Source organism: Euleptes europaea, chromosome 4 (assembly GCF_029931775.1).
Source record: "Euleptes europaea isolate rEulEur1 chromosome 4, rEulEur1.hap1, whole genome shotgun sequence".
NCBI classification, from domain to species: domain Eukaryota; kingdom Metazoa; phylum Chordata; class Lepidosauria; order Squamata; family Sphaerodactylidae; genus Euleptes; species Euleptes europaea.
The window spans coordinates 90,328,585-90,355,394 of record NC_079315.1 but is presented as its reverse complement, the minus strand read 5'-3'; the positions used below and the strand labels follow the sequence as shown (position 1 = coordinate 90,355,394).

Sequence of the window (26,810 nt, the reverse complement as noted above, 5' to 3'; positions counted from 1 at the left end):
GAATTTAGTATTATTTAAAAGTGAGAAACTATTTTTCTCCTTGCTGCCTGGTTTGTTACTTCATTGTGAAGGATATTGTGTCCCACTTGGGTCCATACCAGTAAATGATTCACAGTGAGTGGTAGGCTATGATGTCCCATTTCTTCTCTTCAGCTTCCATTGTTGTTCTCTGAAGGAAGCCTGAGGCTTCTACATTTTAATTCATCCAATGTTTTCCAGTGTTTGTAATTATTTGCCAAGTGCTGCATCAGAACAGGTAGGTGTGCAAATGCTGAAAAAGAGAAGCAATGCCATTCTGCAAAAAGCTGAAGTGTACAGTGTAAATTTCAGGAAGCACGCCTTCCTATTCTCAGAAGGACCTTTTGTGTTCATCTGCAATTAACTAAAAATGGATTGTAACTGTGGTACCACACAACACATAATATAACCCTTTATGTTAATAACAGTCCTATAATCTCCATCCCCATATGCAAGATCTTAAGTACAACACCCCATTAAGCGACAAAGTAAGTATTCTTGGGACTATGCCTTCAATTAGAGGTCTGCCTGTTTAAAGCAGTTTTTGACTTTTCCAGCAGTTTATTGAATTTGGCTGTTGATTCTTGAAGTGTTTTCCTCCTAAATATTAGTGCATTTGAGGGAAAACTGATTATGTAGTTTTAAAATTATGGTCAAACCTGAGAGACAGAGGGGTCAAAGGACCCAGCATTTAGGTGTGCAGATGTCCAAAAGGCAGACCTATTTGAAAGAAGGTGATGGAACAAGAAAGAATGCTGGGAGAATGACATTTTCACAGTGGAAATGTATGATATACCATGTTTTCAATAAATAAATAAAATTGTTGTGCTATGTTATTAGGAAAGACAAGAGTTGGACTATATGGTTCATATACAAGAAAGAACCTCCCCAAAAAACTGCAACCTTAAAAAATGTATTTTAAGTCTCTGAAGAATCTACTGAAAATAAGAGTAAAAAGTAAACTTGTGCTGTGCTGAGAGAGTAGTAGTTAGGACAATTTCTGTGCTTTCAAGAGAATAGCACCATTTCTATTGTTTTACTACAGCTGTCATGTAACAGCAACCTAAAGCTATAGTTTGGGTATTGTATTTTACAGTAAAATCAGCAGAATGGCTCATCCTTAAGTGAGTATAAAATGTGATGAGGCTATTTTTTTTAACCTATAAAACCACCAGTAGGGAGTGATCCTCAGGTGTTCTTTCTGCCCAGTTGTATTCTCTCTACCATAGATCCTTCAGATTTGTTTGTGTGTGTGTTTTTGAATCTGGTTAGATAGAATTGTAGTCATATATACTGTTTCTATTTTGGGAAAGCTGCAAAGAATTAGCTCCTCAATAGAGAAAAATGGAACTTCTTACCATCCCAAGCATCAAACATGTCCATTATGAAGTAATCGATGAAGGATATCTGAGACTTAGGGATGCTACATGTGTTTCGGTCAAATACTGGCATAACAACTGGTAGTCCTTGCCTTTTTTCTTCATCTGTCTATAGAAAACAAAACTAATTTTAGCTGCAATAACAAAGTAAGTATTAGGCATTTGTTGAAGAATACAGCTATCCCATTGCCTAGTTAACCATCATGTTATAAACTGGCCTATGCACAGTGCATTGGTTTGGCTCATTCTTGGCAGTAAAACAAACAAACCCTTAACTAAAATGGGAGCCATGGTGTTGTGCTAATTTTTACGGAAAAATGCTGATTCAAGCCAAACCATGTAGAAAAGGTTTCACAGGGGTTTTTTTTGTTGCTATCTTTCACACATTTACATGGATAAGGCTTCGGTCCTAGGAATGAGAGCCAGATCACAGCTTCAGCCTCTGCCACTGAAAGAAAGTTGGGCAGGCCAAGATAAGGAAATGTGATTGCACTGGCACTTGAGCACTACGTAGAACCTTTGTGCCTTCACAAGCAGAGTACCTGTGAGCAACAGATACTAAGGGAAAACAGAAAGATCACATCCTAAATTAGAATCTTCCCAAAAGCAGCTCGTTGGCTACTCTGAGCAGCCAAATACTAGACTAAGTGGACCCTTGGTTACATTCAAAAGCATCCTTCCTACATCCATTGTGTGGGACAGCATTAAGATCGGCTGCAGTGAACTTCGTATGTCTGAGGCTGAATAGCTCAAGAGGTTAAAGACAAAACTCAGAACATTAAGTATGCAATTTGCTCTGAGTAAGCGATTATTTAAAATGGTATCCTCACCTACTGTTGGAAGATATAAGAGAATTATAATATGCCATTTAATTTTGCTAACTGGTCTAAGTTCAATGTTGCTTTCTATTATTCAGTTACAGAACAAAAAAAAACTTCCGTACCTGTGCAAAATATTCTTCTGAAATCCTGCCAGCCCATTCGATACACAGTTCTAGAGGTCGACATGGATTTGCAACATCTGCACATTTAATCATCATGCGCTTGATCAGTGTCTGATTATCTGGAAAATTCTTGAGATTGGTTGTACAGTCACAGTCGCTACCCTCACTCTGCAAAACAATAAAGTGGGACAGCCTTGCTGCTCACAGCCACTGAACTCGTGGCCATTACATGTTTTTAAATTATGCTATAATGTAATTTTTCTCCAAACTTGGGGGAACCTCTCAGGTTTGCAGAAAAATCTGAAAACCTTAAACAATTATATTGGGGTGGGATTTAAATCCCCCCCCAAATAATAAAGCTGTCTGCACAAGAACAAATAATTTACACGAGCAGCCTCCTGAATCTTCGCTGCCTGGGACCCTGCTGCCAATGGGGCAGCTCTCAGGGCAAGGCCCCAGCAGCCCAAAAGCAGGTCAAGATGCAGAGGGGAGAAAGAGACATTGCAGTATTTGAAATAGGGAAGGGGAGAAATAGAGGGGGGAAACTGACAGATGAGGGGGAGAAAGGAGTAGATTGTCAGAGAAGGGGAAGGGGCAGAAAGAGATGGGGGAAGATTGTCAAGAAATAGAGGGGGAAGATTGATGGAAAAGGAGTGGGGATGGGGTTGCCATCTCCAGGTTGGGAAATATCTGGAGATTTTGGGGGTGGAGCCTGAGGAGGGCAGGGTTTGGGGATGGGAAGGATTTCAAAAGGGTGTAATGCCATACAGTCCATCTTCCAAGGTATTTTCTCTGTCGCTTGGAGATCAGTTATAATAGCAGGGTATCTCCAGCCACCACCTGGAAGTTGGCAACCCTAAGTAGGGGAGAGAAAGAACGGAAGGTTGTTAGAGAAGAGGGAAGAGATGGAAGCAAAGGAGGGGATATGTGCACCCTCATATGTTTCTTCCGGGTCCCCACTTGTATGTTCTAATAGCAAAGTCAGCCAAATTTGGGGATGCTTACATCCAGTGATTGGAGTTGTGAACAGACAAGACAGGTCTTTCTACAAACCTGAAAAAAACTCCAGGTAAAAAAAAACCCTGAAATATTAAAAAATATATACACAATTTTTTTTTAAAACCCAGCATGATAAAAGCACATGTTGCTTTAAGAAACATATCTTCAGTGGCTGTTGCTAGGCAACCATAGCATTCCAGACTTGGTTTCTCTGTGTAAAAGGTAGGGGGAGGGGCAGGCCTTGGAGGGAGGACTCATTGGAGCCAGTCCTAATAGCAACCACTGGGTGACTTGATACCATTTGACTTGCTTGATTCACATAGGTCTGGCTGCTTGCTACTGTTCAACAGCAGCTACCCTATGAAAGCTAGTGTGGTGTAATGGTTAGAGCTTCAGAACAGGATCTTAGAGACCCAGGTTTGAATCCCCATCTTGCTGTGGAAGCTCACTGGGTAATTTTTGGCCAGTCACATACTTTTACCCAAACCAACTTCACAGGATTGTTGTGAGGACAAAAAGAATGAGAGGAGAATAATGTAACTGCTTTGGTCCAACTGTGGAAAAAGGCAGGGTATAAATGAGGTATATAAACAACAAACATAGCTGAAAATGAGAGGTAGATAAAAGGTAGGCTGGCTGATGGGTGGATGAGAGGATGAGGCAGGGAGAAGATATGGGTGTCGCCACAAGGAAGGAAAGAAGTTATAGTGATACAGGGAAATAAGGATACAGGGGAAAGTGAGGTACCCACCTATACAGATCCTGACCATCTGACTGCTGTTACAATACATGTGAACAACTACCATAGTAAACAGTAAATACATCAACTGAAACACATCATCTTTTTCAGCTTACGCTCCAGCTCCTCTTACATTGGAATTGTTTTCTTCTGAGGGCTTGATGATACTGTTCACAAACTTATTCACATGTTCAAAGTGTTTTGTCATTTCTGTTGCCAAAACCATGTCAATAATTGCCTGACGAAGAGTCCGATAATGATTTCTGGAAAATACAAAAGCAGTCAAACTATAATTTCACAGAACATCTATTCACAGAACTGAGTATCTTTCTGGATCTCTCATTACTACTATGTGTGTGTGGCATCAAGTCACAGCTGACTTATGGCGACCCCGTAGGGTTTTCGAGGCAAGAGACAGACATTCAGAGGTTACGCAAAAGTATTAGGTCTTTCTTCGTGTGTCTGTGTATGTCTTCTGTATGACTGCAGAGAGCCCACTTGAATAGTAGTTAGCAAGTGTGCAACTCTCCTACCGTATATACTCGCGTATAAGCCGAGTTTTTCAGCCCCAAAAAAGGGCTGAAAAAGCCGGCCTCGGCTTATAAGCGGGTCAATACGGTAGAGAGGGGGGAGGGAGGAGGGAGGGGGGAACTTACCGCCGCCATCTTTTCCAGTCCCGGAGTGGCCTCCAGAGCCCCCCTGCCGCTGCAGGGAGGGCACTCCGCCGCCCCCGCCGGGCCGCACCACTTCCCGCCGCCAGGAGCGGCCTGGGGGGGCCTCCTGCAGCTGCAGGAAGGCCGCCCCCGCCGGATCCGCCGCTTCCCGCCGCCAGGAGCCCAGAAGCTAAGTCTGCGGGGGGGGGGGTTATAAGCCGACCCTCGGCTTATACGCGGGTGCCTAATTTTTCCCCATTTTTGGGGAGAAATTAGGCACCTCGGCTTATACGCGGGTCGGCTTATACACGGGTATATACGGTATATATTTAGATAGAATTTGCAATCTACACTGTTTGTGCATTTACAATATGTATACCAGGTGCTGTAAAGTTCAATAGATATTTGATGGAAGTCAAAAATTCTTAAATCTTTTTCACACCAATCTATCAAAACAGTGGAATACTATTAAGATGTTATATACATAGCTACATAAATATATAATACAAGGTTCTTCCTTACTTGAAAACCGTCGCAGTCTTTAAAAAAAGAATATTGGTGTTTTTCCTAACATAATTTCTTAAGTGTCAACCAAGGGAAGGAAATCAGCCAATATCTTCGATGGTGAAGGTGGGGAGATAGCAAGGAAATATAAAGGAGAAGGGAAAATGGAGTAACGGAAGGTCAAGTAGAAGCAGCCATAGGCAAGGGGTTAAGATAAATTTTACTGAAGACACAGCTTTGAACTGGGATTTGTTGGCCACTGTGTGAACAGATTGCTGAACTTGATGGGCATTGGTCTGATCCAGCATGGCTTTTCTTATGGTCTTATGTTCTTATGATAGGGCTGCCAACCTGCAGGTGAGGCCTGGAGATCTCCTGGAATTATACCTCTCTGAGGTCCCTCTGCAGGCCTCATCCCCCAAATCTCCAGTAATGTTCCAACCCAGAGTTGACAGTCCTAGATTTGGAGTAAGGGGTTGGACCAAATGGCTTTCAGAATAGTTCCAATGAACTGAAGAGGAAAATGGCTTGAGGAAACAATAAGGCAGATCTTGTTTCAAGTGATCAGCACAGCATAAGGTATGGAGGTGAGAATGGGATATCCTGTTGTAGAGACTCAGATGTTTAGAACTGGAGTATCTCTCCTAACTGGAGATTAAAAAATATATCTACAGACATGGTCTCATCTAAGAATTTTTTGGTTTGGCAGAATTGCCAGTTTAAAGATGGCTGATCTTACAAAAAATACTATTCATATTTGAAAATATTCCTAAATATTTATCAAAACAATTAAAAAATGGCTGGCAAAATACATTATCTACGTTTATCTGGCAATGTTTTTAAAAAAGAAAGAAATTTAGCCAAGCAACAGTATGTTTTACTCTCTCCACCAGGCCATTCATAGATTTCCTTTAGAAATGAGCTATAAGATCAGGTCTCCCAACCCTACTTTGGCAATCCAGGCTCCGAACTCCACTGTGAATACATCCATTGTATTCAAATTCTCTTACTGGTTTAAGGTGAATGTTATCCATCTATGTAATTCCAAAGAACAGGCAATGCTGTTTCTCCTAGTATAAAATAAACCGATATCTCAACCTCCCATAGAAGAAAGATATGTACGAGTATTTTCCTCATATCTCATTAACTTTGAACACGTTCAGTACATACCACACGGTCAGAGGTTTTTTTTTAAAAAATATATGCATCTTACAGTGAATATATTTTGAATGATGTAAATAATTGTACAGTGTCTCTTAGTCTCAGACTTAAGAGGGGGGCCTATAAATGCAGAGGGATAGAAAGTCCATGTGAACTTTATTTCCTGAGCAGCACATAGACATGCGGTTCTGCTGTGTTAAATACATACTCTGCAACAATAATTACCTTTGAATGCTGACAAACCCAGATACATTTTATGATTGCCTGAAGATAGTTATGGATTTCCCCACTTCTTCTCACCAATGAATGCTAAGCAAGCACAATTAGACAACTGCCTACATTCACTGATGTATCTTTGAGATTTTGTTAGACATTTACTGCTTCCATTTTATAAAATTTTGGAGGAGTCAGATTTCACACACAATACACATGTAATATCTTCAGACATTCTTTACAGGCTCAAAACATGGAAGAAAACTGAAAATGCTAACCTGTCGAGATTTTTGAAAATGTTGCACTTGTTGTCTTTTGCTGTGAGCTGGAATGCTAGAGCTGTGTGGTGGCTTTCCAATACTGCAGTGTCATTGTAGAGAACAGCTAGCTCACTGCTTGCATTGCACAGGAAAGAGTTGGTCCGCCCTGGATGATCCACATCATGAACTGTTGCAGCAATTAATGCAGCTACTATGTCTAAATGATCAAGGCTTCCCTGCAATTAAGAGTTTTATTCACCAATATTTATCAAAACATCTTTGGGAGATCAGCAATTATGCCTTGTAAAACTAGTGTGTTGGAGCAGTTAAAGCGTTTATTTATCAAATTTATACCCCACTGTTCCCTTGTAAGCCACCCTGAGCCTCGCTTATCAACAAAGTAAAATACAATTCTACCAGTTCGTATGTATGCCTTGTTTGAAGTACTCTATGACTTCTCTCCTGTTTTGGTGTTACTATCAGTGAGAAGACTGCCTCCTCAAATGTCCTAAAGGGATTAAAAAATAGAACTTTGTTCAGGAATCTCCTTTGGTTTCTATCCGTGGCCCATGACTGAAACGGTCTGATGCAGACTTCCAAATCTGGCTGGTTCACCAGTGTGCTAAGCTTCCATAACCTGTTGCAGATGGTGAACTACCATTTGGGAATCACTGAACAGCTATTACTGTCCATGTTCTCGTGTTATGAATCTACAGATTACATTATGGTGTGAGATCCAAAAATACAATATGTGTCATACATACAGATTTAAGAGCTGAAAGAGAGACTGGGCCAGTTAATAAAGATCACACAATGAACTAACATGTCCTACATTGTATCACCTCAGAGCCAAAGGTGGAGGTTTGCATGTTTGAAGGCAACTCCATATTAAAAAACAACTAAACATCAATACTCCCTACACAAATAATAGCACTATGTCACAAAGAAGGATTCAACCTAACCTCCTTTCTCGTGGGCCATTTTTCAAATAACAGAGTTGTCTTTGTGGCAGAGCTTTCAAACATGCAGTCTCATCCGCTGCAGCCTGAAGGGATAAAATCCAGGAAATTTTTGTCACATGATGCTGCTGATGGTATAAATTGGCCTGTTGTTCCAGTCCTGCCCTGAGACAGATTATCATGTATGCAAATATTGCTCCAATTCTTCCTTGGAAGCTTCATCGCAAAGTGAAGTGACATAGAGAGCCAGTGTGGTGTAGTGGTTAAAGTGCTGGACTAGAATCTGGGAAATCCAGGTTTCAGTCCCCATGCATGCCATGGAAACTTGCTGGATGACCTTGGGCTAGTCACACACTCTCAGCCTAACCTACCTCATAGGGTTGTTGTGAGGATAAACCAGAGGAGAGCAGAATGATGTAAGTTGCTTTTGAGGGTTTTTTTCCCCAATGGGTGAATTCTCTTATATTTTCCCTAATGTAATCTGCTTCTATCTATCATTTAAAACCAATCCTGCTGGTCTTCCTTCCCTTTCTTCTTATAAGTATTCAAAATCATTATTTACAACTAATCCTGCTTTTCTTCCTTCCCTTCTTATAAGTATTCAAAAATCGAAGAAGGGTTAGTAATACACCAGAGATTGTACCTTAACTCTGTCTTTCCCCAGAAAGAACGCAGTAGCATGCAAGACGTCAGCTGCATGGGTGGAGTTATGGTAGGAATTGGAGGAATGATAGTTGGCTTCAATCACCTGGAACCAGGCTCGTAGTGTGGCTTCCGAACAGTTTAAAGACTCGCAGACACCAAAGCAGGCAAAAACTTTCATCCCTAGATAAACCAGTGGCCTGAAACACAGCAAGAAAACAGTAAACCAGGTTAGAATAGCCAGTCTCTCTCCATCTATCCATGTTGTCGTCTTTGGCTGCATTCTCATGCCATGACAAACAGGTTTGTCTATTGGAATGAGCACCATTTGCTGAGGTGCTTGTGTATTTCCCTCACTCCTCCCTGGACAGGTGAAGACATCACTCAGACTGAAATTCACTATGACACCCAAATGGAGGCACCAGAGTGATCTGGAGATTCCTCCCACGTAACTCAGTTGTCTGCATTTTCTAAAATGAGATTTTTAAACTGAGGTTTAGAATGCCAGCTTGTGGAGAAGAAACAGACTCTTATTCAACCACATGACTGCAGCGGGATGTTATGGAGAATTAGGGCTTGATTCAAGGCTTCCCGGAGTGTTCTGTGCATAAAGAAGGAAAGGGAGATAAAGGCAGAAAGCAGCAAGGGAAGCACGTGAGCAAAGCAACAAGATGTGTGCGTGCCAGTCATGGACACACCTCTGTCATGACATCTGAATGCAGCCTTTGAAGGAAGCCTTAGGTTATTAAATAATAATGTCATCTCTTTATTATAAGCAATAATGCAGAAAGCCTATAATCTAGGTTTTTTTACCATTAATAGACAAAAAATGGCTGGGAAAAGCATGAGCAGTAAGGCTAAAAGGGAAGAGTAACTGCAAATGTAGATACATATTCTTGGGCTGGGTTTCAGTGTTGAGGGATATACGCCAAAGTCTTCATGAAAGAGGTGGATTTTGAGGAGGACTTTGAGGAAAGCGAGGTAGGTGACATTATGCAGGTGTACTTGGAGGGAATGCCGGGCATACAGGTAACAGCGAGTGGGTGCATTATACCCAGTTCACGTTAAACCAACTAGTAGTGAAATGTATATGGAATAAAAATAAAAAGGTATTCCTGGCAGCTTCAGAAGTTATATCCATTTCAAATATTACAGAGTAAGTACAGAGAGTGGAAGCATGAATTACTCCAAATTACTCCTACATCAACATTTATCATTGGGCAGGGACAGACTGATAGATCCAAGCAAATTATTCACAGGCTTCTTTCATGTCACTACTACTTCAGTGATTGCCCTCCTCTTTCTGTTTCTATCTATCTACCCAGGCTTACCTTTTATGTGTGACAGCTTCCAATTCAAAAATATTAAAGTCCCAGCTCTCTTCATTTTCTAATAGGCGTGCAATACAGGGTGGAACATCATTGATGGTAACGGGCACTGAGAGGTGACCATGGCTCTGGGTCATATCTGCCCAAATGACAAACAAACTAGTTATGGTTATTTAGAGTTATTGCACCACTCAAATAATATTCAGTAAAATTTAAGACTGCGCCAAACAAGCTTTGACCATGGAAGTTTCATGGTTAAACATGGAACCACCCAATCATTTATAAAGAGGAGAGAGGGTGATCTTAGTGATTCTAGGGCCCTGGGCAAAAGTCCAGGGTGGGGCTCCAGAATCACTGCCATCCCCCTGCCCAGCCTGCTGGGGCCAAGCAAGGGGTGGCCCTTATCCTGTGTGAGGTGGGTGGGAACCACTGCTGCCACTGGAAGCCAGTTACCTGAGCCCCAGATGTGACAGGTACAAGTGGCAGCAGAAGCCTGTTCTTATTATTCTTTCACCTCCTCCTTTTGGGGGTGGGGCTGTGGGCGGTTGCTCCCCAAGTGTGGGGCCTGGGGCAGCTCCCCTGTAGCCCATTGGCTAAGACTGAAGCATAATTATTGAAGACTCTAATTCACATCAATAAGTCGTTTATGTAAATAGCTCTTAGGGCGAAAACGCATGGTCGCTTTAGCCTCCTTTATTCCCTGTTTCAGCCAGGATTCAGCCAGGATCGAACGCATGTTTGGCAAAACGCATGCGTTTGATCCTGGCTGAAACGGAATAAAGGAGGCTAAAGCGAGCATGCGTTTTCGCCCATAGTTTCATTTTTTGTGCTATGACAAAGATGTTTCTCTGTGTTTCCACCATAGGTTGAGTACATTTTTTTAAATAAGGAGATGGCCCAGGCTAGCCCGATTTTGTCACATCTCGGAAGCTGAGCAGGTTGGCCCTGGTTAGTGTTTGGATAGGAAACCACCAAGGAATACCAGGGTCGTTATGCGGAGGCAGGCAGTGGCAAACTACCTCTGAATGTCTCTGGCCTTGAAAATCCTATGGGGTCACCATAAACCGGCTGCAACTTGACAGCACTTTCTACCACCACCACCATGTTATTTTGGCGTAGTTTTAATGGTTGTAAGGTTGTGTGTTTCTTTCATTTTAATGGTTTTTAAGATTTGCTTTTATTGGTATGTTTTAGTTGGTTAGCTGCCTTTGTGGCCCTGATGAATGCAGAAAGGTGGGGTATACATTTTGTAAATAAAATAAAATAAACTTACTTTTAGAAAATACATACTCATTTCCTGAAAACTTTCTCAAGCCATCCTACAATAAAGCAAAAAGATATTGTCTGTGGTAGGTTTTTATATGGCAACGAAATAGGTAGGAAAATGCACTCTCAAAAGCTGAAACAGAAAAGGGCCAGGACATCCAAAAATAAACAATCCAGAGTATTACTAAATCTGTCAACTATGCAATTTAAATAATGACCTCCAAAATATTATAAAACCATATACGGTTCTTTCTTATATAAATACTCTTGTTTCTAGAAAAAGCAGACTGTTGATATACATAAAATCAAATACATTCTACGGATAATACAATGCAGTTTTAGGGCTGTCCAGTATCCAATCACTACTATTCAAAAATAAAGTCAAGCTTCTCTGTGGTCTGATGTTCAGTAAGCTCTGTATTCTTCTCTGGGTGCCCATCCCTTTGCTGTTGTATTTTGCAGCCTAAAATGTATAGAAAGCTTTGTATGGCTGTCATGTAGCAGGACTTGAGGACTCTAAGCTGGTACTAGGATCCAGTCTCTAGAATTAAATAGAAGCGATACTGAATTTTTCAGCGAAAGTGAGGAAGTAGCTAGCAAGTAGCAAGTAGCTATTACATTTTCCAGGTTTGATGGATCTCAAACTGACTTAGGAATTAATGGAAGGGACACTATGTCTTCTTTCATGGTTATGTACTGAGATAATAGCAACAGTTACTCTGAGCATATTCTTATGGTACGTATGCACAGAAATCCACTTTGGCTTAAGATATTCTTTCTAGTGAGTCTGTGTGTTCCTCATGGTGCTTATATAAACATCATCATATAAGCAGAGGTTCAAGTGTTACAATTCTTGCCTGTGTATAGCCTGTTATTTCCCCCCGCATTTCCCCCATTTTCCTCTGTTGCACTGTACCCAGGAATGTTATAAATAAATTAAGAAACTGAAATAAAATGCAATTAAGAGATGTAGGTTTTGAGCAGAACCTCAGGGCTATCATTACCAGTGTTCCTTTATGTAGGAAAAGTCATGTTAAGACTGTGTATCATTTGTGAAAACTCACACTAGTGTCTGTTTTCTTGTGAAAATCCTGAGGTGTGAAATGTAATCCTGGGATATGAAATCCAAATAGGGAGCCTCTCTTGCCTTACCGAAATGGCCTGGAGCCAGGCATGGGCTGGGAAGTTTACAATGGCTCTAGTAGTGCTAAGAAAGGCTACTGGGACTTGGCTCGGTTTGCTCCCGGTTGCCAGCAGCCCTCCAGTAGCTCACCAGGAATTTCTCTGTAAATTAATTGGCCAGTCTGCTCTTGTCTGGAGCTATGCTCTGAATCTGACACTTGAGTTAACCGCCTTGTTTTGCTTTGTAGTAGATGCTGATCTGGAACAAGAGACCCTCCCTCTTTAGAGAGAAAAAAAGAGGAGTCACTGTAGTTGTTGGTTCTCAGTCAGAAGAATGTGCATTTTCAACAAATAGTTCTATATTGTTTAGTGAAGTTGATTGCTTGAATATTGCCTTTGTACTCACAGTCATCAGACCTCCAACAAGATCACTAGTGTGAGGATCTTCATCTTTACTACCTAGTTGAGGAGAATAAAGTTCTGTTGTCCGTAAGATTTCCAAAACTCTATCTAAAGCCTCTGCAACAGTTACAGGACTGTTCTCTTGAGCTGAATTGATTATATTAATGACCTGTAGAGTTACAAAGAAGTAAATTGTATTGTACATAAAAAACTTGTTGTTGATTTCAGACATTTCTTATATATAAACAGAATGTAAAAAGGCTGCCAACAGCTTAAGTGATTGATCGCTTTAGTTCTTTATTGTGCCTCAGGCAGATTCCCTGGAAAGGCAGCATAATTTTCTACTCAAACAAATTAATTAATTATTGTGAGCAGCTTTGAGCTCCCTCTGAGGAAAAAAACAGTGTATAATTTTTTTACAGAAAATCTTTAAAATATTTCTGTCCTTTCTGAGGATATTGAAAATGTGAGGTAATTTAAAGTTTAACAAAGAAAATTATTATTCTTAGAGAGAAAAGCCATATTAATATTTTCTTTCCTATTTCAATGAGAAGCAAGAAAGCTATAAAACATAATCTAGTGTGTCCTCAACTCAGCTCCACTGAGGATGAGAATTTGCTTGAACAACTAAAGGTAGGCCTTGTCAATCAACCATTTGCTATTGTAGGAACGTGTCAGCTGCCTGTTTCCTGTGAGTTTACAGCCAAAGACATTTGAAAAATAAACAGCACTGCCACCTTTCATGAATCTGGTAAACAAAAAGTTCAAATTTCCCTAGCTTCGACTTTTTTACTACTTTCATCCCTCTGTTGCTAAGAAAGTGAGGAAAAACATATTGGGTAAGTTCACATGTAATAATAAACCATGGGTTGGATGTCATGGATTGCTTGTAATTCACAGTGGATTGCTTGTGCAAGTGAAAATGCAAAAAATGAAGTTTGTAGTCTGCTTGCACTAAGTGTAAGCTATTATACAACTTTCCTTTCTACATGTGCAAAACAAAACCAAGGTATCTGGTGGAGTCAGTACTGTATATTCCTTTCTGTTGTGAGGACATTGTTCTGGAAGTTACAGCAATCCACTTCATCATGGCCCCCAGAGAAGTGTCTTGGAAACAGAATGAAGTTGGAAATTTTTCAAAGCTTTTCTGTATTATGAAAACGCACTTTGCTTTTCTGTTTAATTACTAATTTACATGGAACACACAAGGCAGTGCCAATATATGACTACACAATGGTACAGCTACATGCACACATTCTGTGCCCATTAACGGTGGCAGACTGATATACAAGATGGGATTATCGCCTGAAAAATCATCACTGTATCTTCCTTAGATGCAAATGTATACGAACTACAAATTCACAAGAGAGGCAGCCAAATATAACCTTTTTGGCTGAAAAATTCAGGACTTCTTTTCTGTCGAGCTGTCTGATATGCCTTGTTATGCCCATTCTTAGAAAAGGCTCAGAACAGCCTCAGAAAATATGTTACTCCTACCTTTGTAATCGGAGCTTCTATTGTCATGGAGTGAATTCTTGCCACAGATGAATACCGACGATTCTGTAAGCTTGGGGCTGCCATTAAGTATAAATATTTGGGTTTTGAGAGCAAATAAAAGCTGTATTTTCATAAATCCATAGTTTCGATGAATGGGACTTATACATTCAAGCACTTGTTTGAAAGCAAAGGTTACCAGATATGGGACAAGATCTACACCCCGGACCCCCACACAATGCATGATCAGCAAACACTCAGGAACAAAGGCAACATTTTCTTATCAGAGGTCACTCTGGCGGCCCCCAAACCACGTTAAGAGCCTCAGGACGGGGAGAAAGCTACCACTTCACAGTGGGACCCCAAATATCTTTGTGCACAAGTGCAGCAGCTTCTGGCCCTGATTTGATCTCAGCCAGTCTTAAGTAGCCAGGGAATTCCAAATGGTTTTACCACCAAGAGGTGATCTGCAAAATGTTTTCTACTGTTTATTTAATTGCTTACTTTATCTTCTTACTTCAATACAGCTCAGACAGTAGGGAGCTGATTGTCAGGAAAACCATAAAAGACTAATCAAATGCCACTCTCTTGGATTTTAGCAGTAAAAAAGTTTGCTGCTGTTACAAGATCTCTGGCTTTCTAGTAATATGTATTTTCTTACCATCACTGCTTCGAGAGGTTATTGATTTGACATCAATGGATTCTTTCCTCCTGTTCTTGCATCTGAAGGAGTGAGATTCTATAAATATTACAGGAAGCATTTTAAAAGTGGTCAGATTGGGTGTCAGCCACATATGCCCTTGATTAATAGTGTAAATTTTAATTTTCTCACTTTTACAGGCAAATAAGTTTATATCATGAAAATATCATGATCTACCTATGATTAGAAGGTGTGTGTGAGGAGGAACCAACAAGAAATAGAACTGAAACAATTTTCTTTTAGTTCTGAGCCTTAAGTCTTACCATATACGAATCTTAATTTGATATGTCAGTAATGTGTAGTAGTTGCAGGAATAACTATTCTCCTTTACAGCTGGTCACAACACAAATCAAAATTATCAGGCTTCAGGATTATTGCTTCTATATAACTACTGTAATCTCTGCATCATGATCAACGGAACTCACTTATCTCATAAGAATTATTACTCCTCAGCATAATGAGTTGCTTCCACACTAGGACACTTTTGTCTCAATCATTTCTGAGATCAGCCTCCAGTGAAACTAAAATACCACTTAATATAATGCAATAATCTTGTCCCTACGGGCAAAATTCTACTATATGCTTACAAGAAAGTAAGCCTCCTTCATAAAAGGTTCTATTTCTCTCTGCAACTGTCCATTTATATTACACTCTGTTGCATTAACTGTCACTTTGGTTTCTCTCCTTAATTAGTTACCCCCTGTTCTCTTACACTCCATGATATTTCTGTATTAATGCTTAATTATTGTTTCTTGGGAGGGAGGGTTTTAATTATTACTTTTCTGTTTGCAGCCAAAGTATTGCTCATTAATTTTTATTTCTCATGATTGCGATGTTGTTATTTTTTTAATTCCTATGATTGCAATTAAGAAAATTAAAAACTAAATCTGTGAGCAATCACTTTCCCTGCAAAGGGAAAACAGTAATTAAATCATGCCTGTGACCATGGATCAAGAACTCATAATTAAGGATTGCTCTAGGACTGCTATGGTCAGCATGAATGAAAGGAGATAACCAATGAAGCAGTGAAAAAGAAACAGCTAAACAGAAAATGTACAATCTCCATTCAATTGTCCTCGGGTTTTTTCCCATTATTTTAAAAAACTGCCTCTTTCTTCCAGTCTGCTCAAACGATATGTATGAGTGCACGGACAAGGTTGAATCAAACAGTGTTGACTGAGTTTAGCAAGGCTATCAAGAAAACCTTCTGTATGGCCAGCTTCACACTAGAAGAAGAACACGTACACAGAGGTTTATAAAATTATGCATGGGGTGGAGAAAGAGGATGGAGGAATCTTCTCTCTCTCTCTCTCCAGTTATATTAGAGCTTGGGGGCATGCAATGAAGTTGATGTACAGGACAAACAAAAGGAAATACTTATTTACTCAACATGTAATTGAATTGTGGAATTCACTGCCAGCAGACATAGTGATGACCACAAGTACAGTTGGCTTTAAAATATGGTTAGAGGGATTCATGAGAGGGAGGGCATCTTGGCCATCTTCTAGGCATGGAGTCGGGGTCACTGGGGGTTTTGGGGGGAGGTAGTTGTGAATTTCCTGCATTGTGCAGGGGGTTGGACTAGATGACCCTGGTGGTCCCTTCCAACTTTCTGATTCTATTATTGTATGATTCATGGATAATGCATCAATGTTGTGGTGAGTTAAGGGAACCTCCACATTCAGTGCTAAAAGGCAACACCAGGGAAAGTCTTGGCAACCACGCTTTGTTGTCCCTCCAGAGCAACTGGGTGGTCACGGCTCTTTTTTTTGTTCTAAGCATTTTGTCATGTGGACAATTTCCAAGCAATAGAAACTACTGTCACACAGAAGGGCTTCTCAGCTGTCTCTATGGAGGTGCCATTCAGAACAAAAGCAGGTTTTTCATTTTCCACTGAGGCCATATAAGGAAAACCCATTTTCTAACCTGGATGAAACTGGTCCCCTGAGCACTTCCCATCATGATGGATCTTGTAGTTCTGGTATTACATGAAAACGGAAAACAAACACATAATCATCTAAATCTGCTAAAATTGAACTCCACAGACAGTCATATATCTACAAACTGCCTACTATGTGTGTATGTATATTGACTTCCTATGCCTCTATTTGCAAATATAAACAATTTAATTATCTGCAGATCCAAGAGATAGTTATTTTTCCATTCCTCTGAATGATGAGTTCCATATAATTGTAAAAACTGCATAACTTTCAACCACTTTGGATATCCCCCTTCACAGTGTCAGCTATAAACCAAAGTGGCACCCTTGAACTTAGTACCAAACCATCTTGCTTGACCAACTAATAGGGTTGCCAGGTCCCTCTTTGCCATCGGCGGGAGGTTTTTGAGGCGGAGCCTGAGGAGGGCAGGGTAGGGATGGGAGGGACTTCAATGCCATAGAGTCCAATTGCCAAAACGGCCATTTCCTCCAGGTGAACTGATCTCTATCGGCTGGAGATCAGTTGTAATAGCAGGAGATCTTCTGCTATTACCTGGAGGTTGGCAACCCTACCAACTAAATCAGTGGTTCTCAACCTTTTTTTGCTCCATTCCCCCCTTTCACCATTGTTCAGAATATAATTCCCCCCTTCCCAAGATAGTCTAACTCAAAAGGTGCATCCCAAATAATATGCATATTTGCTGAACAGTGGTCTCAACTCCCCCCCCCCCCCCGTAAACCTAAAATCCACCCCGGGGGGGAATTCCCATCTTGTTGAGAACCCCTGAACTAAATGTTTATCTCACTTGCTGAATTTTCTCAAAATAACCTGACAACATTTAGATTTAGAATGTTTATATATACTTTGTTGCTCCAGAAGAAAAATTGTTAATGAAATTGGCAGGTTATATAATGTAAAGTGAACATGGTACCTGTTTGTTGCTTTCATTGGTGGAGCACAGCTTCTTGATAGATACGAAATGTCTGATTTTCCTAGCAATATAAAATAATCCATTGTTACTAACAGACATAGTGAGCCCCATGGCGCAGAGTGGTAAAGCTGCAGTACTGCAGTCCAAGCTCTGCTCACGACCTGAGTTCGATCCCGACGGAAGTTGATTTCAGGTAGCCGGCTCAAGGTTGGCTCAGACTTCCATCCTTCTGAGGTCGATAAAATGAGTACCCAGCTTGCTGGGGGTAAAGGGAAGATGAGTGGGGAAGGCACTGGCAAACCACCCCGCAAACAAAGTCTGCCTAGTAAACGTCGGGATGTGACGTCATCCCATGGTTCATGAACGACCTGGTGCTTGCACAGGGGACCTTTACGTTTACTTTTTACTAACAGACATAATGAGATTAGAAATGGTGATTAAATTAACTTGTGGTTAGCCATTTGTAAAAAAAAATTGACTGGATCACTTTTCATTATTGGGTTGGATCTAGTGACTTCCACTAAATAAATACTTTTCCCATTGAAGAGTGTCCAGCCCCTCCCCCCCCCCCGCCAGCGTCTGTGCCACCCTGGGCAGTGTAAGTGGCACAGGTGCCGGGGGCCTGAACACCAACACAGCCCCTTCCTGGCCTCCTTTCATCCTTTAGGCTCAGGAATGGGCTGTGAGTGTGGAGCCTTGTAATAGTTAAGCCTGCCTTTAAAATTCCTGTGTGCACTTCTGCTCATTTCACCTGAGTGTAGCTACAGAAGTCACGTTACATGCCTCCATGTCTTTGCAGCTCTTCCCCTGCATTTACATTTTGTATTATTGGCTTTCCAGATGTTTGGGATTCTTGTCTGAGGATCTGGATCTCTGGAACTGCTTGGATAGGTGCAAGCCCTGCGTCACCAAGCCACCATCCTGCGTCACCATCTTGCTTTTGTCTCCCCTTCTTGAGTGATACATATTACAGACTGTGTATAAGTGTTTGAAATTGTTGTATCTTACTGTGGACATTCTAGTGCTAAGTATTCTCACTGTACCCAACAACGCAGTTCCAAATATTTAAGGAGCACTTCAGTTTTCTTAAGAGGGGAGAAACAACTTATACTGATTCCACACTTCTGCTGCAGCCTACTGAGACCCACAAAATTGTTCCTAGCAGACTCTCAGAAACAGCACAGAGGGCAAAGCTAGGAACTTCAGTGGGAGGAGGGAAATGGCAGAAATTGTTGTCCCCTCTTCAGAAAGCTTAAGCGCCCTTAAGGCTTCAGGATGTGTGGTTGGGTACATGCCATTACTGTGACTCACTGTATGTGCTAATCAGTTGTCTTAGAAAGCTATCACTGATATTACTGTAATCAGGACCTTAGTACTTAATTCAGACTTGCACTGGGAACTTTGTTACTTAGTAAAAAAAAAAAAATCCCTTGATAGCCATCTGAGTATAGCATTGCTCAGATTGGACATATTCTCTTAAACCAGGTATAAAACCTAAACTAAGAACTCCTAGGAGTGAGAGGCAGATGGTTTCCTTCCTTAGGGTTTCCAAGTGTGATATTGGTACCAAACTGGAAGGGGGGCTCCATTCATATGTTTGTATGTCTAGGGTACAGGTTCTTCCCAATCATACGAACATTATGATGTGATTGACGTTAATGGAGTTGCACTGGGCTTAATGGAACTTCCTAACTCTTCAGTCAACATGCAAGGAATTCGCAATGCTTCTTCTACTTCTTACTCAATTAGTGATTAAAATGTGGAATTCACTGTGAGAGGATATACTGATGGCCACAACCATAGAAGGGCTTTAAAAGGGGACTAGATAAATTAATGGAGGATAGGTCCATCATTGGCTACTAGCCATGGTGACTAAAGGGAACCACGTGGAAAGGCAGTAAACCTCTGAATACTAGTGCTGGGAGGCAACATGGGTGGAAGGTAGGGTTGCCAGGTCCCTCCTGAAAACTGGTGGGGGATGGGGTGGGGACTTACCACCTGCAAAGGGAGGTTAGCGCCAACGTCACTTCTGGAAGTGACATTATCACATTGCCGAAGTCGTGAGAGATGCTCTGGTATTTGGGGAAAAACTGTTTGAAGCTATTTTTACCATAGAATTTTGCCCAAATACCACAGCATCTCCCATGTCACACGCAACATGATGATGTCATTTCCGGAAGTGACATCATCACATTGATGGTGACCAGGTTGAGGCCTAAATTTACCACTGTGTCGTGGTCAGCAGGGACCAGGACACTGAACAGACAGAGCTCCCGGATGAGTTGGCAGCAGAGGCAGAGGTTGGGCCCTCTACCTCCTCGGAAGTTAGCAAATGGTCTCTATCAAAGGCTGAAGCCCCCACTCCTAGCATGAGTAATGAGGAGGAGAGACAGCTGCAGCTGGTAGAATCACCCCCGCCTGTAGCTAGGCTGAGGGAAAGACTACGCAAAGATTTAGACACCCACCGCAGGAATGCACGGGAGTATAGGCTAACACAAAGCCCTGAATACTGACAGAAGCCAGGCTAGGTAATTAGTGGGGCAAAGGAATGCACCACCAGAGAACCATATATTCCAGGCTGTTGGGAGGTTTCTCTGTGGAAGCAATGATTCAGTTTCTGGACTGCTTCGCATCCACTTCGGCTCCTGACCCTTCCTCCGACTGGCTTGAATTCCTGGAACTCCGACCCCCGGCTTGATTCACGACTCTTCTTCTGGACACGTTTGGACTCCTGTTTTGATCTCCACTGACTCGACCTTGGACCGCATGACTACTCAGCCTCCTAGCCCTGCCCGGGACCTGACACACTGTTAAGTCCCCTGCTGGCTGGCTGAATGGCATTGGGGGAAGGGGGCCCAAAGCAGGGAACCCCCTGCGAGGGCCTGGCAACCCTAGTGGAAAGCCTCAGCCGCTATGCCCTGTTGTTGGTCTTCCAAAATAACTGGTTAGCTACTGTGTGAGAGAGGATGGACCACTGCTCTGATCTAGCAAGGCTCTTTTTATGTTTTAAGTCCACATTAGTAACACAGTGGTGTTTGTGCATGCGTGCGTATTTAGTAACAATTGGTGTTTGTGTGTGCATATTTAGTATGTGTACGCACACACATTGAACGTTGATTAGCTAAATAGATAACACATATATACACAGAGTCTGGTTACCAGAGGAAACAAAATACAATTTTTAGTTAACACACTTACCCTCCTTGGCCAGTCACAGGAGTTATTTTCACATGTTGTTGAATATTGTCCCCTGATTTCCTCCGTGCATAATAAACACCTTGCCATTCCTAAATAATCAAGTAAAAGCAACACACAAGGCAGCTCACAATTCTGTTTTTAAAAAACGACAAAGCAAATTTGATAGCATTTAAGATACTACATCCTATTAGCTCAGCCCCAAGTACCAGCCAGTTTATGAACCTTTTAAAGATTCCTAGCCATAACAAAGAATGGAACATGAAGACCTTTAGTCTGTCATGTTCTGTCATAAATTTCTAGCAAAAAGAATGGGTGAATTCATGCTATCTTATGGGATCTTATCACAGATATCACATTTGTGCTCGAGCTAATTACTTATCCCTCATCTTTTAATTTAGGTAACATTTACTATATGGAAGGCTATATGGTGTAGCCTTTAAAATAGGACTTTTAAATCAAATCTGATGCCAAAAAAGGATACTGATGAGATTAGATGAACAAGAAACCCCAATTTCCAATAATAGCAGCTTCATGAATAAGGGTGTGCAAAACATTTTGCCCCAATAAATTTCAGGTTTGAGTTTATTTGCCCCATTTGGGGTGGGGGGCGAAATAAGCTGAATACCAATACCAGTAAATGAGTATTTGGCTTTCTCCCACAAAATTGGATCCATTATAGCCTATGGAATTTATTTTCGAGGCTCGGGGGGGGGGGTGTTTTTTAAGGTAGAGTCATCAAATTTGCAGCATAGCTGCAAGGGACTCTCCTTAGACCGACAATGAAGTTTGGGGCAAGGGGTCTAATTTTATGAGCCCACAAAGGGGTCGCCCCCATTCTCCAGGCATTTGTGAGAGCTGAGCTGTCATTCGGTTTTCAGGTTCAGAAGGTCAGCGTTGATGAGGACGGGCAGAAAGATCTGACTGGCAGGCTGGCACCTTTGAGTCTGGGGGCTCCATTTGTATCTGGGTTGCTTTGCATGATGTCCATGCAAATTAGTTTCCAAACTGAGGGAAATGGCTTAAATGCAAGAAAAATAAGGCACAGAAAACATTTATTTTGGTGGCAAATGACATTCTGTGAACAGTCTTTTAATATAGTCATCAAAATCTGATTTCAAGAGATGGTCGCAGTGTGGGTAAACGAAGCCACTACTCATGGCGACCTTCAGTTTGAGAGCAGGTTTTCATAAGAAGGGGGTGATATCAGAGCCAGCCGAAGTCTCGACCAAGGCGACTCTTCTGAAGGAGATTGCTTATCTGTGTGGGTGAGGGAGTCCTTTAGAAGCCTGATCAGCAGCTATTAAAGCTGCTGCTTTCATTTGGGGGGGGGGGTTATCCCTCCAGATGGGACTGGGTGAATCCCATCTTTTAAATGACCCTTCTGCTATCCAGATTAGTCTTCTGTTGGGTGATTGATCTGGATAGTTGGTTAGACCAATTTGGCTTCAATTACACAACCCCTACCTCAAAAGTAACCCAACTATTGGGTCCAGACAAGGTCCCCTCCCAAACAAAACCAGTCAAAGATAGAAAAATGGAAGAAGACACAGAGCCGTGCATCTGAGCAAAGGCGAATTGTCCAAACCGGAAAAAGCCGAATATTTTTTTGGCTATTCGGGAATCGCCTATCCAGCTTTGTTCAGCTTCCCAGTTTTTAGTATTCAGCTGAAATTAAACCCCATAAAAGCAGTTTATTTTTGGTTCGGGTTTACCGATATGTACAGCCCTATATGAACCTCCACTGGCTCTTTAAGTCTACAATATTATGTTATGATCGCCAAAGATAAAATGGGTTAGAACCAGGAACGATATGTCCCATGGGTGGTCCACCCATATCATGTAGAATGAGGATATCTACTTGGCAGGTAGAATCTAATTTCCAGATTCCATGCAAAAAAGCCAGGTTCTGTTGTAAATCTCAGTCTTGCACATTTCAGAAGTATAACTATTCAACTTCAACGTGTACAATGTGTTGCATTATGTTGGTTGGTCTTAATCAAAGGTATTACATGGTTTCTGTTTTCAGTTTGACTACGGACCAATGTGGCTGCTTTTTTTGTTTTGTTTACTATAACCACTGGCATTACAGAACAAGTAATGGACAATGTCTTCCATCTTCTCTATAACAGATCCAAGGCCTAGCCACTTGTATGTGCCATCACATTGATAGAGCAATAGCTAAGATGAAGCCTCGTTCTTAATTTGTAATTTACCAAAAAGGAACCGAGGAGGAATATTTTCAACTCCAAAACAAAACACAGCTTGATAGTTTAAGGATACAGGTGAAATTTAGTCACCTACTTTTCCTCTTTTGATACATGTGTTGATTGTGTCCAGTAGGTCTGCACGGTTTTTGTCACTTTTTGGAAGCTCAGTAAGCTCCTTTCCTATTAGCTCTCCTTTTTGATAGCCCATCATTTGCTCAAAAGCTGGATTAACATACTGTAAAAACAACAAAGTCATGTCAACAAACAGGTAAAGCTCACAGCTTAGAAGTGAATCCAGCAAGTGTATGCTATGTTCAGTATCCAGTACGCATCCTATGTGCACATTTGATTGTAAAAAACCCTTCCCAATAGCTAATCAAAGAGCAAGGTGAAGACATAACGAAAACCTAAAGAGATGACAGAAACATGGGGCAACAGATAAAAATTGTGCCTTTTCCATACCTGAATTACATGATCATCACTGGTTATTTCTATAGCTTCATGACAGTGGTCTAGAGCTGTAAACACTGAATTACAAGCCCTGCAATTAACAAATGATTATATACTGTTAATATTGGTAAATATACAGGACAGAGTTACATTAGTGCATGGATCAGATAGAGGGAAAACATGAAAACCTTTTCTATTTTTTTAAAAGTATTTCTGTTTAGAAGATATTGGTTTAATGCACACTCTTTAATACTTTTTGGTAACTCCACTTCCAGTAAACTTTAAATAGCTACAGCTGCATCCTTCTGAAAACAACAACAACAACCCAATTGTGCAAGACATGGGTCCAGTGGATTTCCTTTGCCTAAAATGTTTCCACATATGCTCCTATTCTTAACATTATCAAACCTGTTTTTCATGTGAAGCTTTCAGAATATACTGGAAACATTCAGTATGTTTTAATTTATACTGAAGCTTTTCTTTAAAAAAAACATTATTTATCTGTCTATCTAGAGAGTAATCTACATTAACAGGAAGGAACTAGAATTTATGAAGGAAATCTGTCTTGCTTAACCTTTCCTCACCTCCTGATTCTTCCCTTCAAATGTCCCCCTTTAATTAGTTTTTATCCCCAGACATACTCCAAAACCATACCTAAGCTTGGATGAGGTAAACACAGCAGGGAAAAAGGAATCTGCAGGGAGAAATGGAGTGTACAGGGAAAAAATAGCCCCCCCCCCACACACTTTATAAGTGACCTCTCCTGTTTTCCCATTATCATGGCACAAACAAGTTTCAGATTATGTAATTTCTTAGATAATGCTTAGTTTCAGCCCCACATGCTTGTTTAACACAGATTCTCTACTTAGGCATGTAGCTCAGTTCAGGAAAAAATATAGTCCAATCCTGGTAAGTAGAGTTGCCAACCTCCAGGTGGGGCCTGCAGATCTCCCAAAATTATAACTGATCTCTAGATAGAGTTGCCAGATACCAGGTAATGGCGAGCAACTGCCCGTCAATTAAGGGGGTTGCTTGCTGTGTCTCAGCTGGCCGGCAGGAGGCATGGACATTCTTTAATACTTTTTGGTATTGGCCAGTTGAAGGGGGGTGATTAGCGTCACTTCTGTGGTAAGCCCAGAAGTGATGGGGACGCTCTAGCACATTTCTCCAAAAACCTCTATGATTTCCATAGAGTTTTTGGAGGAATGTACTAGAGTGTCCCCATTACTTCCGTGTTTACCCTGAAAGTGACGTTATTGCACCGATCACACCCCCACCAGCACCGCCACAACAAAGCTCCCGCTAGTGGCGAGGCGGGACCCGGCAACCCTATCTCTAGATGACAGTGATCAGTTCTCCCTGAGAAAATGGCTGTTTTGGAGGGTGAACTCTATGGCATTATCCCCAGCTGAGGAGCCTCCCCTCTCCTCCAAAGGCTCTCCCCAAAATGTTCAGGAATTTCACAACCTGGAGTTGGCAAGTCTATTGGCAAGTAAGAAACAAGAGGAGGGGTACGTGGTGTTTTATTGTAGTTTGTATTTTTATCACTTGAATTTGTAAACCGCCTTGAACTATGAGAAAAAGGGGTATAAATATTTTAACAAAGTAGATGGGCATGGGAATTGGAGGAAAGACATGAGGGAGGGGAAAGGGGAAGCCACCTGAGGCCTAAGTCTCCCCCAGGACCATAATGCCAGAATGGTGGCTAATTATTTACCCATACCCCTGCCCTCCAAATCCTCCAAATATATACATACAAGGGCAGTTCTACCCTGCAAGTTCCAATTCTCAGATAAGCTACATTACACATTGAGCCTGTAGCCAATATGCAAGTCCCACAGATAAAAGCATTCCCATTATGTATTATGAATCTGGTGCTTCCATGAATTTCCCCCCATATATTTTGACGTACCGTAGTTTGAATTGTGACCGTACCTCACCATATTCTATTTGAATCAGTTCATTGTAGCACGCAATGATGCTGCTATTCTCCAAAAATACCTGGGGAGGGGGGAAGAACGGGAAACAGAAGAAATTGATACACTTGCCTTTTAATCAAGTATGTGTAGTATTAAGTTTCCACTTAGGATCAAATGAAACGTTTAGTGTTTTTAATGAGTTTGGTTGGAGTTCCTGTGACCTGACTCCCATTGTCCTCAGTCAGATGGATGAATCTGCCGTATATTGAGCCCAAGCCATTGACACGTGTAGCCCAGCATCACATATTGCAAAGAGGCAGATGACTTTCCTGTCCCCTACTACCCGAATTCCTTATAACTGGAGATGCCAAGGAGTAAAGCTGGTGCTATAACCACTTAGTTATGGCCTCTCCTGGCACAGTACATTGTTTTCACGAGCACTTTGCAAGCAAATAATATATGCCACAATCTAGTATATAAAAATATAGCTTATCTGTAGAATGTTCAAGACTTTTTAATAAGAAGAATTTCAAAGTGTGAGTGCTAATCACAGTTTGACTGACGTGTTTACATGAAAATCACACATTGCGTTTGCCGAAGTGGGATACTGAGGGACAAACTAAACATGGTGGCAGAAGCAGACCATACTTAAATCAGAGTCTGCCACAATCATGTATTAAGCACGATTGTGTGTGTGTGTGTGTGTGTGTGTCCAATTTAAAGAGCAAAACAGACACGTAGTGGGAGAGTGTGCTGAACTCTCTCTCTCTGACTGCTGATTACCTTCCTGCTGTCAGTCCCCAGAAGTGATTTTCTCCACAGCTGAGTTCTGATACCAAAAGTGAGCCTGATGGGATAAAATCACTGCAGGGAACAATCTGAGGGGAGATAAGTAATCAAAGGTTCAGCACCCCCACCTATGTGCCCATTTTGCTCTTTAAATTAGAACCTCTATTCCCTCCTTTATTGGGGAAGGCAATTTAAAGAGAGAGAGATTTGCCATCATCCCATGCAGTCTGGTCCTCAGAAAACCAAGTATGCTACAAAAACAATTTTACTGTACTGCCTTGCAAAATATGATTATTTTTTTGTGTGCCTGGCATTTGTTTAGTAGAACCTCAGATCACTGGAAATACTCAGAATATGTTCTGAACTCTTAAGTTTACTGCTATTTTGGGGGCAAACCAGACAATACATTTTGCCATGAGTAGTATCAGGTTCCTGACTGCACAGAATACTGCATGTGCAGCCCGCCAAAAAAGGGCAAATAATATCCCTGAGGCTATTTGGGGTTAGGAAAACAGTGCACTTGAGGGGGGATGAAGCCCCGTCTCCCCCCAAATGCTGTGAAGCCAGTTCGAATTGTGCCCTGGTGTGCTTGGG

At 41.4% G+C, this 26,810-nt stretch overlaps 1 protein-coding gene across 1 annotated transcript in view; it reads right to left on the bottom strand.

The window, feature by feature from the left end:
• Nucleotides 1-41: 41 nt before the first annotated feature.
• PDE8B (phosphodiesterase 8B) overlaps nucleotides 42-26,810 on the bottom strand; it is a 55,223-nt gene continuing 28,454 nt past the window's right edge. The window contains exons 6-22 of the mRNA XM_056847937.1: nucleotides 25,421-25,509; nucleotides 23,521-23,599; nucleotides 23,153-23,293; nucleotides 20,852-20,940; nucleotides 17,654-17,714; nucleotides 16,709-16,760; nucleotides 14,744-14,821; nucleotides 14,086-14,162; nucleotides 12,593-12,757; nucleotides 11,072-11,117; nucleotides 9,802-9,937; nucleotides 8,472-8,670; nucleotides 6,888-7,105; nucleotides 4,212-4,341; nucleotides 2,341-2,508; nucleotides 1,377-1,506; nucleotides 42-271 (exon numbers count right to left, since the gene is read on the bottom strand). Coding sequence (XP_056703915.1) covers nucleotides 150-271; nucleotides 1,377-1,506; nucleotides 2,341-2,508; nucleotides 4,212-4,341; nucleotides 6,888-7,105; nucleotides 8,472-8,670; nucleotides 9,802-9,937; nucleotides 11,072-11,117; nucleotides 12,593-12,757; nucleotides 14,086-14,162; nucleotides 14,744-14,821; nucleotides 16,709-16,760; nucleotides 17,654-17,714; nucleotides 20,852-20,940; nucleotides 23,153-23,293; nucleotides 23,521-23,599; nucleotides 25,421-25,509 — 1,980 coding nt within the window. The 3' untranslated portion in view covers nucleotides 42-149. The remainder of the gene's footprint in view (nucleotides 272-1,376; nucleotides 1,507-2,340; nucleotides 2,509-4,211; nucleotides 4,342-6,887; nucleotides 7,106-8,471; nucleotides 8,671-9,801; nucleotides 9,938-11,071; nucleotides 11,118-12,592; nucleotides 12,758-14,085; nucleotides 14,163-14,743; nucleotides 14,822-16,708; nucleotides 16,761-17,653; nucleotides 17,715-20,851; nucleotides 20,941-23,152; nucleotides 23,294-23,520; nucleotides 23,600-25,420; nucleotides 25,510-26,810) is intronic.